The 14977-nt window shown below is 34.7% G+C and overlaps 1 protein-coding gene across 1 annotated transcript in view; it reads right to left on the bottom strand.

Moving 5' to 3' along the window:
* LOC106713254 (sialin) overlaps positions 1 to 14559 on the bottom strand; it is a 30100-nt gene extending 15541 nt beyond the window's left edge. Inside the window, exons 1-5 of the mRNA XM_014506012.2 lie at positions 14462 to 14559; positions 12317 to 12379; positions 3693 to 3868; positions 2437 to 2570; positions 798 to 1000 (exon numbers count right to left, since the gene is read on the bottom strand). Coding sequence (XP_014361498.2) covers positions 798 to 1000; positions 2437 to 2570; positions 3693 to 3868; positions 12317 to 12356 — 553 coding nt within the window. The 5' untranslated portion in view covers positions 12357 to 12379; positions 14462 to 14559. The remainder of the gene's footprint in view (positions 1 to 797; positions 1001 to 2436; positions 2571 to 3692; positions 3869 to 12316; positions 12380 to 14461) is intronic.
* Positions 14560 to 14977: the final 418 nt, after the last annotated feature.

The raw sequence follows: 14977 nt of genomic DNA, 5'->3' as shown, positions 1-14977 counted from the left end.
TTAGGGACTTCATCGAACAGCTGATAATCGAAAAGATATTTGAAATACCAATACGAATCTGAATATGGTATTGAGTTGTTATAATATTTAATAAAAGCGTGACTATCTGCTTTCATTGTAAATATGAAATATCTTCATTCACATTTATCTTTTTCCATAATAATCACGCTAGGATATAAAAGCATGCAAGTATTTAATCATTGAGTTGAGTATTGTGCGCAGTAAGTTTAGCTCGTGTAAATCTAAAGGTAAATAAATTAATGGATTTCATTAGCTGGACTCCACGATCGAGTAACAGATTCGGTGACTAACAAATAATAAACCACGTTTCTCGGTAGCCGGCGCGCGCGCATGGCAACCGTTGCGCAAGGTTAGCGCGCGTAGTCGTGCGAGGCGGGCCAATGAGGGTTCGCGATCGCCGTGACGTCAGCAGCCGCGCCCGCGCGCGCCTCCGACGCCATCTTGCATCGGATGCGCGGCGTTCGGCAAAACGAGCATTGTAAAAATAAGCCGAACGAGCCCACTCCACGTCGCACCCACAATCGCACTGAGAGATAACACCCGTCCTCATCATCGTATTGAGTCTTGTTTATCCGCTAAATTATCTGTCTAACGTCATGATTGTTTATTTATTGGGTCTAATGGATGATGGAATTGTTTCGCGGTCGTCAGTCACTAAAGTATGAAGCTAATAAAAATGAGACTACGCTGGCGACATTGTAATGACGACATGACGATATTATATGTCGAACGCTACAAATAGATTACGCTTACTACAAAGTAGGTATATTACTCACCCATCATATTGGACATGAATTTAGATCTATCCATGGGCGGGATCCACTTGGAGGCCATGGGTAGTATGGCGGGCCAGGTGACGCCGAGCAGGAAGCCCAGGGCCACCCGCAGCGCCACGATCCAACCGAAGCCCGCCGCCGCCGCAGCCGGGGACAGCAGCGTGAGGACGCTGGCGAGCAGTGTGCTGTATCCAAACACTCGCCTGTTCGCAGAAACGCATGAATTAATGATACTTATTAGAACTAGTTAATTAAAGTATAGACTTTCCTTGGTATTCCAGAACCTACACATATCGTTTATCGTTAGTCTTTTTATGGAAATTGACAAGAGGCAACCTAACATACTTGCAGTGTTCGAATAGGTACTAACCAAACTTTTGATTTAAAAATACAGGTGGTTGTTTGGAGTCAATTTCTATTTTACTATTTCTGTACAACAACGGTGTGCTTTTAATTTAAAATAAGTGTTCCAGCTCAGTTGACAATGTAGAGCGAGCAGCTGGCAGTGGTACGTCAGGAATCTGTATCGGTAATCAGCTCCCGCATCGGAGAACATAAAAAATGGCGCGCGGCATTTCACGAATGATAGCACTCACGCCATTACTGTGCCGTCGCCATGTCGATAACAACTTTATATCACAATGTTTTGCAAATATGTCAATGTCTAAGCATTTGTTCATATTTATGTATCATCAATAATATTCATGTATAAATAATACTTTACTGTTAAAAGCTGTTAAAAGCTGTTAAAAGCTGTTAAAAAACCGTGTGTACTTTTCGAGGACGTACATTGACAGACAGAGTCATCATCAATCATCTATATTGTCGTTAGCTACAGAGATAACGTATCTATTCAATTAAGGAAACTTTACAATTAATTATAATAAAAAACGACGACCACGTGTCCAGTATTTTAGAACCCGATGGCATCGTCCTAGATTCAAAGCTAGTCAGATATTAGTCAGCAACCAGTTGCTCTCATCGCCCACACTAGTTGCCAACAGATAAGTAATAATAACGCAATTCCAGCTTTGTACCTCCAGCCGAGTTAATACCTACGTAAAGTATTATTATTAGCGAATAACACGATGATAATTTGACGGGGTTTAACCCGAGATCTATTGTAACATTACATTGTACTCTGTTATTAGTCAAAAGTAATGATTCGTTTTTATAAAAATATTTGATTCCTTAACTTTTTTGATTCACGTAAAAAATAAATTACGAAAGACATACAACGCACATTGTGTCATTTAAACTTCGTAAATAGCACCAAAAAATCTAAATTGAAGCATGACATAAGAGCAGATGGTCAATTGTAGCTGGTTACAGGCACAAGGACCAGCACGCTCGTTGACTCGCCCCGACCCATCCATGCAATAGCGTGACTCTGGAAGCTTCTGCGGCGACGCCATCTTGCCTTCCCCAATCCATAACAAATAAGCGTAATTGACTAATTGACTTTTAGTTGGTGCATGGTTACACATCAATCATAATTAAATTTTAAGTAAGGCTACAGTATAACTTTGGTAAGTACCTTTTGTAAAACTTTGGAGTGCAGATAGTTAAACAAAGGTTTCCGACTTAATTCTACGTCATCATGTTTTTTATATATATAAGTTAAGGGAAGGTAGATTACCTGGCACCGATGATTTCGGCGAGACGGCCGCCCGGGAGCTCTGTGAGGACGTAGCCCCAGAAAAAGCAGCCCAGGAGGTGGTTCTTCTGCTTCGTATCCCAGTGGTAGCGTGTCTGCTCTATATGCTCCGGATGCTGCACAACATTTTACCAAAGTTAAAGTTTTTAAGTAAAAATGTCCTCCCGGTCTATTACTAGTAATATTTTTAACAGATTTAGCCCACGAGAACTTTCGACGCATATATAAAAGCACCAGTGATTCAAGTCATATAATGATTGTCGATTACATCATACAGATAAGAAGCGGTACGTTAAGAATTGATACGAGCTATTTGTGTAACAAAATACGTCGCAGAAATATGTCTTAATTGACCACCGACTGCGCAGATTAATCATCATATGAACAATTATTTCAAACATGTAGTTAATTGATACGCAGAGAATCGGTCGAAAGGAGACTACGACTTACAATTCTACATTTCATAGATCAAATTGTTGTCAATAAATGTAATCATAACTTACTTTGTAAAAAAAAACCAATTAATCTTGGGAATTAACCGAAAGTTTATAAAACATTTTAATTATTTATACGTAGTGAGTAATAAACAGTACGCAACAAGAATTAATCGATTAGAATAATTCTCAGATGTTCTATAGTTTCCAGAAATCTTTACGTATAAACAAGGCTACCGCATCGATCTACATTTAACTTTCCAAATCCAGATTTCACTGGCAACTGACTGACTACTGACGTTCACGTGTAAGACACCGGCGGACGATTGCAATCTGTGCACTTTGCAGTTTGTACCAAACTATCATCAGCTATCGACATGGCTGACCTCTCGCCCCCTCCGATGGAATCTCACCACTATTAGTAATATGTAATCAATTTATTGGAATCTCCGTTTGCTATAATCTTTGTTATCGAAATGGGGATTTCATTATTAAACGAAAATTATATGATTGAGAAACTTGTTCTGTTAAGTTAAAAAATAACTTTTTAATAACTCACATAAAATATGTACAAATGACAATTCAAAATACAAGTTATTGGTATATTTGTTACATATAATGCGGAAGCATATCAAGAAAAGATTGGTGACACATTGTGTTACTAATCAATACTTCAACGATTATCGCAATTTTCTATTATGTAATGCACATTGGTCGATTAACAATTGAATTTCTAGAATTCACAACAGTGCTATAGTTACAATAAATGTCTTCTATTATAGATGTGACGTGTTTGTAACGTACCTGAGTAACATTGACGTGGTCGGTGAGGTTGGTGAGGTGGGCGACGGCGGTGTGGTTGTCTGCCTCGTCGTAGATCATCTCGACGATGGCGATGGTCAAGTTGACGCGCAACGCGTAGTTCAGCATAAAGCCAAGCAGCACCATTATGTTCAGCACTTGCACGCATGTTAGACATCCTGCAACATCATTATAGTCAGATATCGGAATTTGGCAATTTATATGATGGGAAGGGGAAGTGAATTTTGGAGGGGATAGGATATACTTTTGCGTATATATTCTCCCCTGTTCCTTAAAGATAGGCAACATATCTGCAACCTTCTAACTTACTGCAGGCGTTTAATTTCAGCTTTGATGTCGCTATTTTAGCGATTTCAAGTTGTGGCTTGCTCGTTACCGTGTACTAACGATATAACAATGGTACATAACAATAATTGCAACGATTTATTTAAATCAAAAAAATCTCTGCTGTTCGAATAACAATTTATTTGACGTTTTATTAACAAATACAACTGCTTTTCTTTTATCTATAACATATTTTTTTAGTCGTGAGTTTCTAAGATCAAAATCCCCGTTTAAAACATATTGTCTCAACTTTTTCAATGATTAATGACAAGGATGACGATATGTTTGATACAGAGATATTGGTCTCAGAAACCAACGGTTAATCTTTTAGTTGAAATATTGAAGCTATGATAATGGTGCATTTTTGTTTGGTATAATTTATACTGTTATGAATATTAATAAAGTCTATTTTCGTTATAGCGTAGATATTTATTTATTCAAAAAAAATCAAGTAATCCAATTTTAATGTATTAAAAACCGGTATTTGTTAAAATATGCATTGATTCATCGACACCTTAGCTATATGTTTACGATATCTTAACAAGTCAAGGTTGTGGTTCGTTTTCGCGTAAAACACGTGAAATTATCATAAAGTCACGGACTTTCGTTACGCAAGAGACAGGTTTGCGGAGAGCAAGAGTATCAACAGATTTGTATATGTCACGAGGACGCTGGGATATAGCAGCACTCCCACGTTGTTTTGTTCACAGCTGATTGCCAAATTAGTATACACTATATCAAGCTACATTGCCGGTTTTAGAATACGATGTTGAAAAAGTTTATTCATAATACTTGGTAAACACAATGGTTATTTATTTTAATTTGTATGAATAAATTACAAACTGGTCGGTTACAGTTAAATGGAACAGATTGTTAATGCATTTTAAACGAATAATTTTATATCTTGACTATAATATTATAAATGTGAATGTTTGGATCGCGATGTGATTTTTTTTAATTCCGCGCGGACTGACTCGCAGGCGACAACTAATCTTTTATAAAATTGCGTTATAAAATGCAAAGATTTATAATACATAATGAATTAAATACAAAATAATCTTAAAACTTGCACTGCCAAGGACAGAGGAAAGTTTAATTCACAGATACTCGTAGAATAGTTTGGGAGATCGCGCACGCCGCGCAGCACCGCTGAAAAAACTTGGCATCAACTACAATAACAACGCGCAAAACTCTGAAATAGAATTATATTTTATATCCTCGTGCATCTGATTCTCTGCAATGAAACTCGCTTTCATCCATTATTATTGCAATTGATCCAAACGGACTTCCTAAACACTTTACATAGATAATTGTGTTCTCACTAAAATAAAATAATTTTACTTAACATTTCAGTAAAACGAGATTGTTTTCTCCCAATCTAATCTTTAAACCTTCATGATTTCGTTGTGTCATTTTGTCATGTACCGCAATGTCCTCTGTCTTAACAATATATTTCCGCAATGCTCAATGCTCTCGTCGTGTTATCTCTCTGCGACTACGACATAATCTAAGACAATATGCCACAATAAACGTTTAACTGGTCATTAGCCGCATTACTTATCAAGCCGGCATCATCACATCCGACAACTAACCTTGCTTCGAGATTACTTTGATTGTCTGCAAATTTGTTAAAGATTACACTAAGATGTTTAATATATAAATAATAGCTGTCGCCTGCGACTCCGTGTCGAAAAACTTAGTAAGAAGCCTATATGTTCTTCGACCCTATGTTCTACATCTGTGCCAAATTTCATCAAGATCCATTAAGCCATCCCGGAGATACCTTCTTACAAATATTTATCCACCTAAACTCTTCCATTTATAATATTAGTAAGATTGGTATCATTTATCAAGTTTCAAATTAAATTACCAGAACTATTAAGTACATGAGTATTCTCTCACAAATAATTGATTGTTAAAACCACGTTTACGAGGAGTGACGAAAACAGTTTACTGTTGCGAAATTTACATTAGTTACAATGTTCCGGAATACTTAACTATCAGACCACCTACAGAAATAATTTCGAAATTACAATTAAATCAAGACTACACGTGACAGAAAATATAAAAAATCCAACACAGATTTTACGAAAGAAAACCAAAGAACGCGCGATGAAAATTCAAGACGCGACCGACAAATTACGAGACGTGTCGTGAATCAACGCCGGTTGTGGAAATGCGTACTGAGCATCGAACACAGAAGCAACGAAACCGTTCGCATCGCCTTCAATGTATGAGAGAAATCTCATATCCGTTGTAGTACCAGTAAATTCCTTTGCGTATTGCAATCAATGTACCTTGAGCCTTGTAACATTACAATAAAAGTCATCATTGCATTACTCGAGTAGTAATGCATTATGCATAAGACGTTCAGGAATATCCGAAATTGAATCGGAATTAGTTATTGGCGATTGGCCAAGATATTCATTAAATGTCGATTAATTGAGATGTTAAAAATAAATTTGTCAATTACTTGGCTACATAAATAACCGCTACATTGTCGTTATATGTGTATTTCGTTAATTCTTTAATGGATGATTATTAAAATGTATTGATGTGAATTTTAAATGAACAATATATATCTATAGAAGTGTGTAACCGCGTTCTCATATTAATTTCCCGTATACAATAAAATCCGACAATATCCGGCGTATAACGGAGCGGGTGCGGTCAAGGTCTGCACACGGAAGTTTGTGCAGGTGAATTGTTCCACTGTGACATTGACTTAGAAACAGTAGTTCAACTCAAGACGAATTGTCCTACTGTTTCGTACTAGAATATCTTTAACATGGAATTGACAGTAATCTTCTGGCAAGTCATTAGCAACAAAATAAAATAATAAGTAATAAAAACTGTTACATTACAAGAATGCGTTAATTCACCTACAGAATATAAAAAATAACGAGGCTGTTAAAATTTTTATAGCTATGGCCTTAGTGCCCAAATAAATTGCGTTCACAAATTATACAGTTGGAGTTATGACAATTTCCTTAAGAATTAAGCCCTCGAGGCTGGTGATAGCAAGTAACATTGTAAATTGTTTGCGAATTTGCGCAGTGAATCAACTGGCATTCATTTAAGTAACACTATCAAAGTCTGACACAAATATTTACACTAATATGTAAAATTTTCTTAATAAAAAAAAACGTAAAAAAAAAACTTAAATAAATTAGATTATCCACTATTTCTTAAAACCAATACATACTACAGTATTAATTTAATACATACAGATTTTGTAGATTTTGTACAAGTTTAAATTTAAAGTCATCTCGCGAAGTATTCCGTCACGGCAGGCTAGACATGCGACGTCAGACAAGATGAATTACATTTGATAAAGTTATCGCAAGTTCCCACTATCAAAATAACTGTACAAAAACATTGTCATCCCTGTCATTACCCTTGAAAAAAATGAGATAACAATATTTTTTCATACTGATAGTGCGTCAGTGGAATCTTACTGTTAAAACGCAAAGAATGCGACATTTATGATTACTGTAATCCAATTTGTGTGTCTCGTAATACCGTCTTATCTTAACACCACATACTTGTAACTCTTGTATAAACAGGAGGATTCTGTATGCAGTAGTGTGACCATCTCTCAGAATTGAAGTTCTAGAAGTTTATGTTTGTGCTTTACGATCAGAAATTGTTTATCATTTAAATTTATAGACCTTGATCCCGTTTCTAATCCCGGACATTTTTGTGCAGTGTTGTAACTATGATATCGATTTGTTAACTTATTAGGTATAAACGAAAACGACATTGATTTATGGCACATTGGGGCACATAAACATTTGACAAGTGCAAAGTGCTGGCAACCCACGAAGTTATTTTAGACCTAAGCTGACGTATCGTCATTGTATTGACGAAAATTTGTTTAAAGTAAAGAACAATGGCAGAAAAATAGTTGAAAACAAAATTAGCGTCTAGAAATGTCATATAGATACAATTAATTTACATATTTTTTTAATAATTTACGTAAATAATTCTATTTTTATTGAAGCCACAGAAACATTATAATAATTTAAAGAATGTATATTGACTAATTGGATTATCACCCATTAAAGTGTTCCCACCATTTAAAGGATGCCGTATTTTCGGAATTATATTTAGCAAAGTGTACGAATTAGAAATTATTATTATGTATGATATTCCAATACTTGCTTTCAAATAGATACTTATTATTTATATTAGGTGTAAACTTAGTGAAAAAAGATAGTTCTTTGGGCTTCAGGCATTTTTAAAGGAATGCAAAACGCACTATGTTGTAACTATTCGCTTTTATGGTTATGGCAACATTTAAAATGTCACGCACGTCACAAATAAACCGCCTTGTGTCGGTTGAGTTCGTGTGGCGCTTGTAGCAAAGAGTACCAACATGCCGCGTGACAGCTAGTGGTACTCTTATATTTTTCGAAATCAGCCACATAACTACTCGTAACCACCATCTGCCTGATTTATAACGATACAGTTCTGATTTAATATACAAAATAAAATCACGTACTAGATATTTACTTAAATAACAACCTTCATTGCGAATTTTCTCAAGCTGTCATTATGACGTAACCTTAAAAAACGAAAAACTAAAATCAAAATATCTATTTTTTGCGGCTTCCTCGGGCCGAAATTCTTTCAGGTATTTGCTCCGCAACTAATTCTTATCGTTTTAAGATATTTTTCATGCTTAGACGCTATCATTTAGCCTCAACTATTTTGATGTATAGGCGGCTGCCATTGTTCTTTCAATAAAAGTTACTTTGGATGAGATGGTTTTGCAACGACAAATTTTTAGTTGTTCCGATACTTTATAACAGAATCCATTTTCAATTCATTACGTTCCTATATACATTAAATATTTTTTACAACGTTTCTATTCAAAGATATGCACATTACATCTATTTCGAAACCAAGTATTTAGATAAAAAGCAATTTGCAGCATTTTTCTAACGTCACGTGTCCGCAATTAAACAATGGCCACATTAATTTTGTAAATAACTCGTAACTAATGTGAAGACATTTGTCACAATACAAAAGCGGATACTAGCGTGAAATGAAACGTATATAAAAATAATATATGTTAAGATAACAGTTGAAGACATAGAAGATTAATGTTGTCTGTAGATGAAAATATAAAATAAATATTTTATTTATGTCCATTTTGCAAAAAACCATAGATTATCTCTCTGGCATATAAACGTTTGTACTTGTTTATTTATAAGTGTTAAGTATATAATGTATCTTAATGGTGTTTATATTGCGATCAATAGCTGCAACGGTTCTTCCGCGTTGGATACTTACTACGAGTAAATAATGGTTATCGATGATCAGAGAGGATAAATATTTATGTAATGATAGGCTTTTAGTCGAGTATATTTTGGGTAACAAACAGTGTACTACAAGAACTTGAACTAAAAACAATGATAACAGATTTGTGTAAGAGTGATGAATAAAAAAGTAAACTGGTGAGAATTGTCTTAGAGAGTTAGGAAGAAGTCAAGCCGTAATGGCTGTAGAAGGTATTACAAACATAAGCTTAAAAAAAATTAGTAAAATGTTTACTCAGTTTACTAATTTTAAATAAGAGAATGTTGACAGAAACATGTTTACGCCTGCAGCTAATCTTGCATCATAAGTAAACACATTGATTAGTCCATTTATTTACTTAAGCAGCAGTCATTCGACAGTCGTATAGGGCAGGTTACCGTTAGACGTTTAACAGCTCGCCGGACAGCCGCCAGTTAGCATGCACTTTAACCGCGACGTTGGAACTTAACAGTTAACTGAACGACGTATTGTTTGCCAGTTTGATGAAGGGCCTATTCTCGTTCGACCACATTACGACACAACCACCGCTGATTATCGGAAACCTCAGGAATTTACTAAAACAAGTGTTTAACTACACTTAACCTGTTTGAAATTTCTATGGGATTACGACCATTTTAATTAACATGTTGACTAACAGATGTGCTTTTTTATAGGGTTTTTGAGTCTTTAGCACTATGTTGCGGACTCTGTCTGCTAGGTGCGACATGGTTGGGCCGAAGCAGACAGATGTCCTCCAACATTGAACAGATGTGCTTAAAAAAGCCAAACATTGTCAGGGAAATATTGGATAAGGTCAATGATCTCGTTATTTGAATTATTTTAGAAATAGTCTATAGAAAAGTTATACAAACCAGAAGCTTTATATAAATGACAGTTTACAAGTAAATTTATTTAATAGCAATTAAAGGAATTCTTGGAGCGACATTTGCTGGGCAAGGAATGTCGGGTGCCAAGTTCACTCAAGTTAATTTCTTGCGCAAAAAATACGCGGCGCCCGCCATGATGCATTATTCCACAATTAAAACTCTTGACTAGAGTGACCATTTATTGCTAAAAACTGACGATAGAATTAAACGTTGAACGTTTTCCATTTCCGCAAAGTTTATTAAGCATTTTATATTTAATTTTTGTGATTTTGCGGTAAGGAAAATCACCTGCAAAAAATCAGTGTGCAATTAAAAGAAAGTTTAAAAAACCTTTTTTTAATTGAAGAAACTGAACGTTGCATTGTTTGTTGTTTTATTTGTTGCAATTGTTATTACTGAAAGATTTACAAAAACGATTTTGCCACAAAAAATTAGAAAAACTGCTTCCAACTTTATCCTGTAAAAGTATAGGCACTCTAGCGTCGATAGGCACGTTTACTACACCCTTAGAATATCTAAACGCAGCTCGTAGATAAGAGGCGGTGATTTCTATCGCACTTTCTCTACTAGCGAGCGCAATAACTTAAATAATGTGAACTGTTGCGCTCCGGTCGTGAGAAGCCATCTGTTTACATAGCTTAGTACACCAATCCACTTAGTAGTCATTATCAAACGTCCATTTGGATGAAGAAAGATTTAAATTTTTTTTAAGATCAAGTGGCAAACTAAGTGGTAGTCTTTTTTAGTGGTGTCACTTTTTAGTTAAAAATGCAGTAAAAGTCCCGTAAAAATTAGTCCAACCATTTCTTAGACCAACCGGAAAAAACGAGGACTTGCGCACAGACTGACAAAATTATTTAAAATTGTTATTCCTTTAAAAGTAACGCAAATACATCATGTTCGCGAATTTTTTTTCTATTATACATACAGAAACTCCAACTTTATTATTTGCATGGATTAAAAGCACGAATTAGGCGTGGTTTAAACGTTTAAATGTTAATTAATTACATGATTGACTAACCGTGCCAAAAAGTGGACGACAACAGTTTCAATTCAAAGTGACAGATCTGTCGTGGTTCATTTTAAACTATAACATCGTTAATTATGGCGATCGAAGTTTAGAATTATTATTTGTTTTAAATAAGAAAGAGGTCACTGTTCAATTTTAAAAACTTTTTGACGTATTGATGTTAGATTTTTTATTTCAAACAAACGTTCAAGTGACCATGAACTTTAATGCTACAATAGCAGAAGACGTTTGTTGATGTGAATCCGAGCCCGCGGCGGTCTGCGGAAGAAGACGATGTTATGTGATGAAAACAATGGAGTGACCTTTCCACCACATTCTGCTACTGTTATCAATACTAATCCATGAAGAGGAAATCGTTTCCGCGAAACATTTTATAGAAAATTAATTTCGATACCTACGGTGGAGTGTGTCGATACCTACGGTGTGTAAAATGTGGAGTTAAAAAGATAATCTACCATTAAGTACTGATTATTAGAAATACAGTGAATGTTTGAAGAGGAACGCTTCAACAGTCACCTTACGAGATATTAGTAATATTTCCATGCAGGATAATTGTCACGTTATTCAATAAAGCTTGACACAATTTAGGACAAAATATAATTAATGGTATAATTTCTATGGCAGAAGACAGCTAAATGTTAATATTTTGATTACTGTACCATCTAATAAGTAGATGCATTTTTGCAAAAAAGAATAAAAAAATATTGTAAATTTAAAAAATGAATTAATGCATAAAGCATTATAATATGATAAAATAAGTTTTATATGTATATAATAGTAAACTTCAGTATCTGCTTCAATTGATATCAAATTAAACCGTAAGAAATACGAATTAAAAAAACATGGCACCGGAAGTTTGATTAGACGAAGATATTTGCATGTTGGCTAACGGCCAGGTGACGTCACAACGCGCACCATGTTGCCAACTTACAATAACTTTATAGGCTCGACTTGGCAACAGATGGTTGCCGGATCGCATGTGGCTTATGTGATACATTAATGACATCATTATTTGAAACACATTTGTGGTGGTTCGGCGTAAAATTACATTTGACACTCACCTGTAAAGTTTCTTGCAAATGACTTCTCAGTTTTAGCCATGACTTTGGAATGCTTTTATAAATCTGAAAAGAAAAAAAAAGTACTATGAGTATGTTGTCTAAGATCAAGTTAAAATAAGTAATTATTGTAATTTTATATTTGGTAGAATATGATCAGAATCGCAAACTATGATCGACTGATCCTAATTAGAGATGAATAAAAATTATTTCTACACTAATGTAGGCCGGCAACTAGTCTACCTGTTGATGTATCGCGGTCAATCGTTACTTATCGATGTCGATGGATGGCGACGCAGCGCAGCATGGCGATATGGCGGCCATCGCGAATTTAAGTAGACCGTTAATCTGACAGACGAGAGGAGACGCGACGCCGGCGCCAAATAACGGAACCTTCACGCGCAAACTCACTGGCTAGTGAAGCGAATACGTTCAATGCAAGAAAAAAACTAGACCTTATTAATAACGCTCTACATTGTTAATGAAATTTTAATTAACACTTTTCTGACCTTTGTTGAAATTTAAATCTTCACCTGTCAAAAGATCACGAAAGACCACCTGTCTTGTCCACGTACAAAGAGAAAGTACAGTCTAGCAGTAAACTCTATAACTGAAGTACAAATCATACTTCACTAAAACTAACGCAATTAATATATACAAAAATATACAAAAAATTATGTAAAGTTAACATTAGGAAATGATTGAATTTATGAAGCTTGAAAATGAAGATGTCGGATGACAAAGGGCGACAGATTAGACAGGATCCTAATTACCGCGCGTCGACTTGTCTGTTAGCGATGCGTTCCACTCAGATGCTTCCAGCAGTTTTTGAAAGCACGCTAAATAATTTCTTTGCATATCACAGCTTTCATACGAATGAGATACGCAATAAATTCGCAGCTCGCGAAATCTATTTCGGTGGGTCGCCTCAAGGTTATAGAATGCGTCAAACAATGTTATAACATCGATTTTATTAGATATACGGCAAGTCTGTTGTCTTGTCCATGCCTGTGCAAACATCGGGCCCGCTATTGAAAAATTACCAAATCGCTAGTAAGAAATTACACCCACCTTAGAAATCTTACCTACTTCGTTTTAGGAGTTACGAACTTAATGAAGGAAATGATTTATGATAGATATAATAAACCTTAACAAAATACTTGCTAAGATATATCTTATCCAATCATTGTAAATTCAAGTTTTAGCATTATTTTAGCTTTAATTCTAGTGAGTTATTTTGCCATAATTTGTATATTTTTAACAAAATTCATAACCACAACTGTGACCTCGTAGGGTTGACGAACCCTAGCGTATCGACGCACAGATTTGAATTTCGATTCAATTTTAAAATAAATTATACAGTTGGATAAATAATAATTCTACCAATAATATGTACACATATTCACAAAAAATGGTATCAAGCTTGTACGATTTTACAGCCAATCGGTTTAAACGATTAGTTACGTTATGGCAAAGAAATAAACTGTAATAAATTGCTGTCCCGCGAATTCGTGCTCCGCGTTCCACTGATGTTCCTACTTATAGAAACCTAACCTAAGAAATTTTTACTTCTTAAAATTATATCTGTTCTTAGTCGCCAGTACAATATTGTATAATTAAAAACAAAACGTAATCGAGTGACGTGCGTTATGCTAATGTTAACGAATGCACATCTATTGTAAATTGTTTGTTGGCTTGGCCCGACTTTTGACTGAGAACGATTACATTCATTAATGTAACTAGTGCTACTTTAATTTAACTTCCTAAGTCTAAACACCTAACTCCGTCAATTACAGTGGTAAATTAAATTACATAATGTACTGAAAATGCTACATACTTCGATATAACCGACCGATTAACTTTAATACAAAAAACATAAAAACTTAGGCAATAGCATATATTAATTGTTTAATATAGGTACTATTTTATAACATTATTTACTTACAATCCAGTTTTATTGACTAGAAAAATTATATTCTTTCCCCAATAACCTAATTCATCATTGATTCTTACAAGTTAGAAATCAAGCTCATTGATGAATCACAGTTTCCTTTAGTAATTTTTTTTTAAATACGGAAAGTACCTAATTGGATTTCCGTGAATAATATGCTTGTAAGTTTTTGTAATGAAATACTTTACATTCCTTACCTTATGTATGAAACTTAAAGTAATAAATAATACACTAAATGACTAACACACTGGCGATGGAATTGACACTAACTTTGTGATAATTTAAATATTAAAATTATTAATTAAAATAAAAATTAATAAATTTACTTTTTTTAAAACTAATATGACACGAAAGTTCTCGAGCCGAGAAGAACGCACACACCCTACACCGGCAAGCGCAGAAACCCGACTGAAGCGATGAGCGCGACCTCATGTGGTTGAAGATTGAGGTGAGCGCTCAAAATACCTAAGTACTTTTATTCAAACAGCGACGATACATTATTTTTTTTGTTATAGATTGTCACAGATTAAAATGTTGTCACAAAAAATCTTTCTGTTGTAGAGTTTAATATTAATAATAAATAGATTAGCGTATTGTAATTATAATTCAAATCCGTACTACTTGGCAACATTTGATATAATACTGAGATTTCATTGGCTTACAAAAAGTACCCTTTTTCTGTTGAAATAAAATAAAAAACATTTTGTATTACT

This window comes from Papilio machaon, chromosome 15 (assembly GCF_912999745.1).
Source record: "Papilio machaon chromosome 15, ilPapMach1.1, whole genome shotgun sequence".
Classification (NCBI taxonomy): Eukaryota; Metazoa; Arthropoda; class Insecta; order Lepidoptera; family Papilionidae; genus Papilio; species Papilio machaon.
Note: the sequence above shows the minus strand (reverse complement) of the source record. Positions and strands in the feature narration are given on the sequence as shown.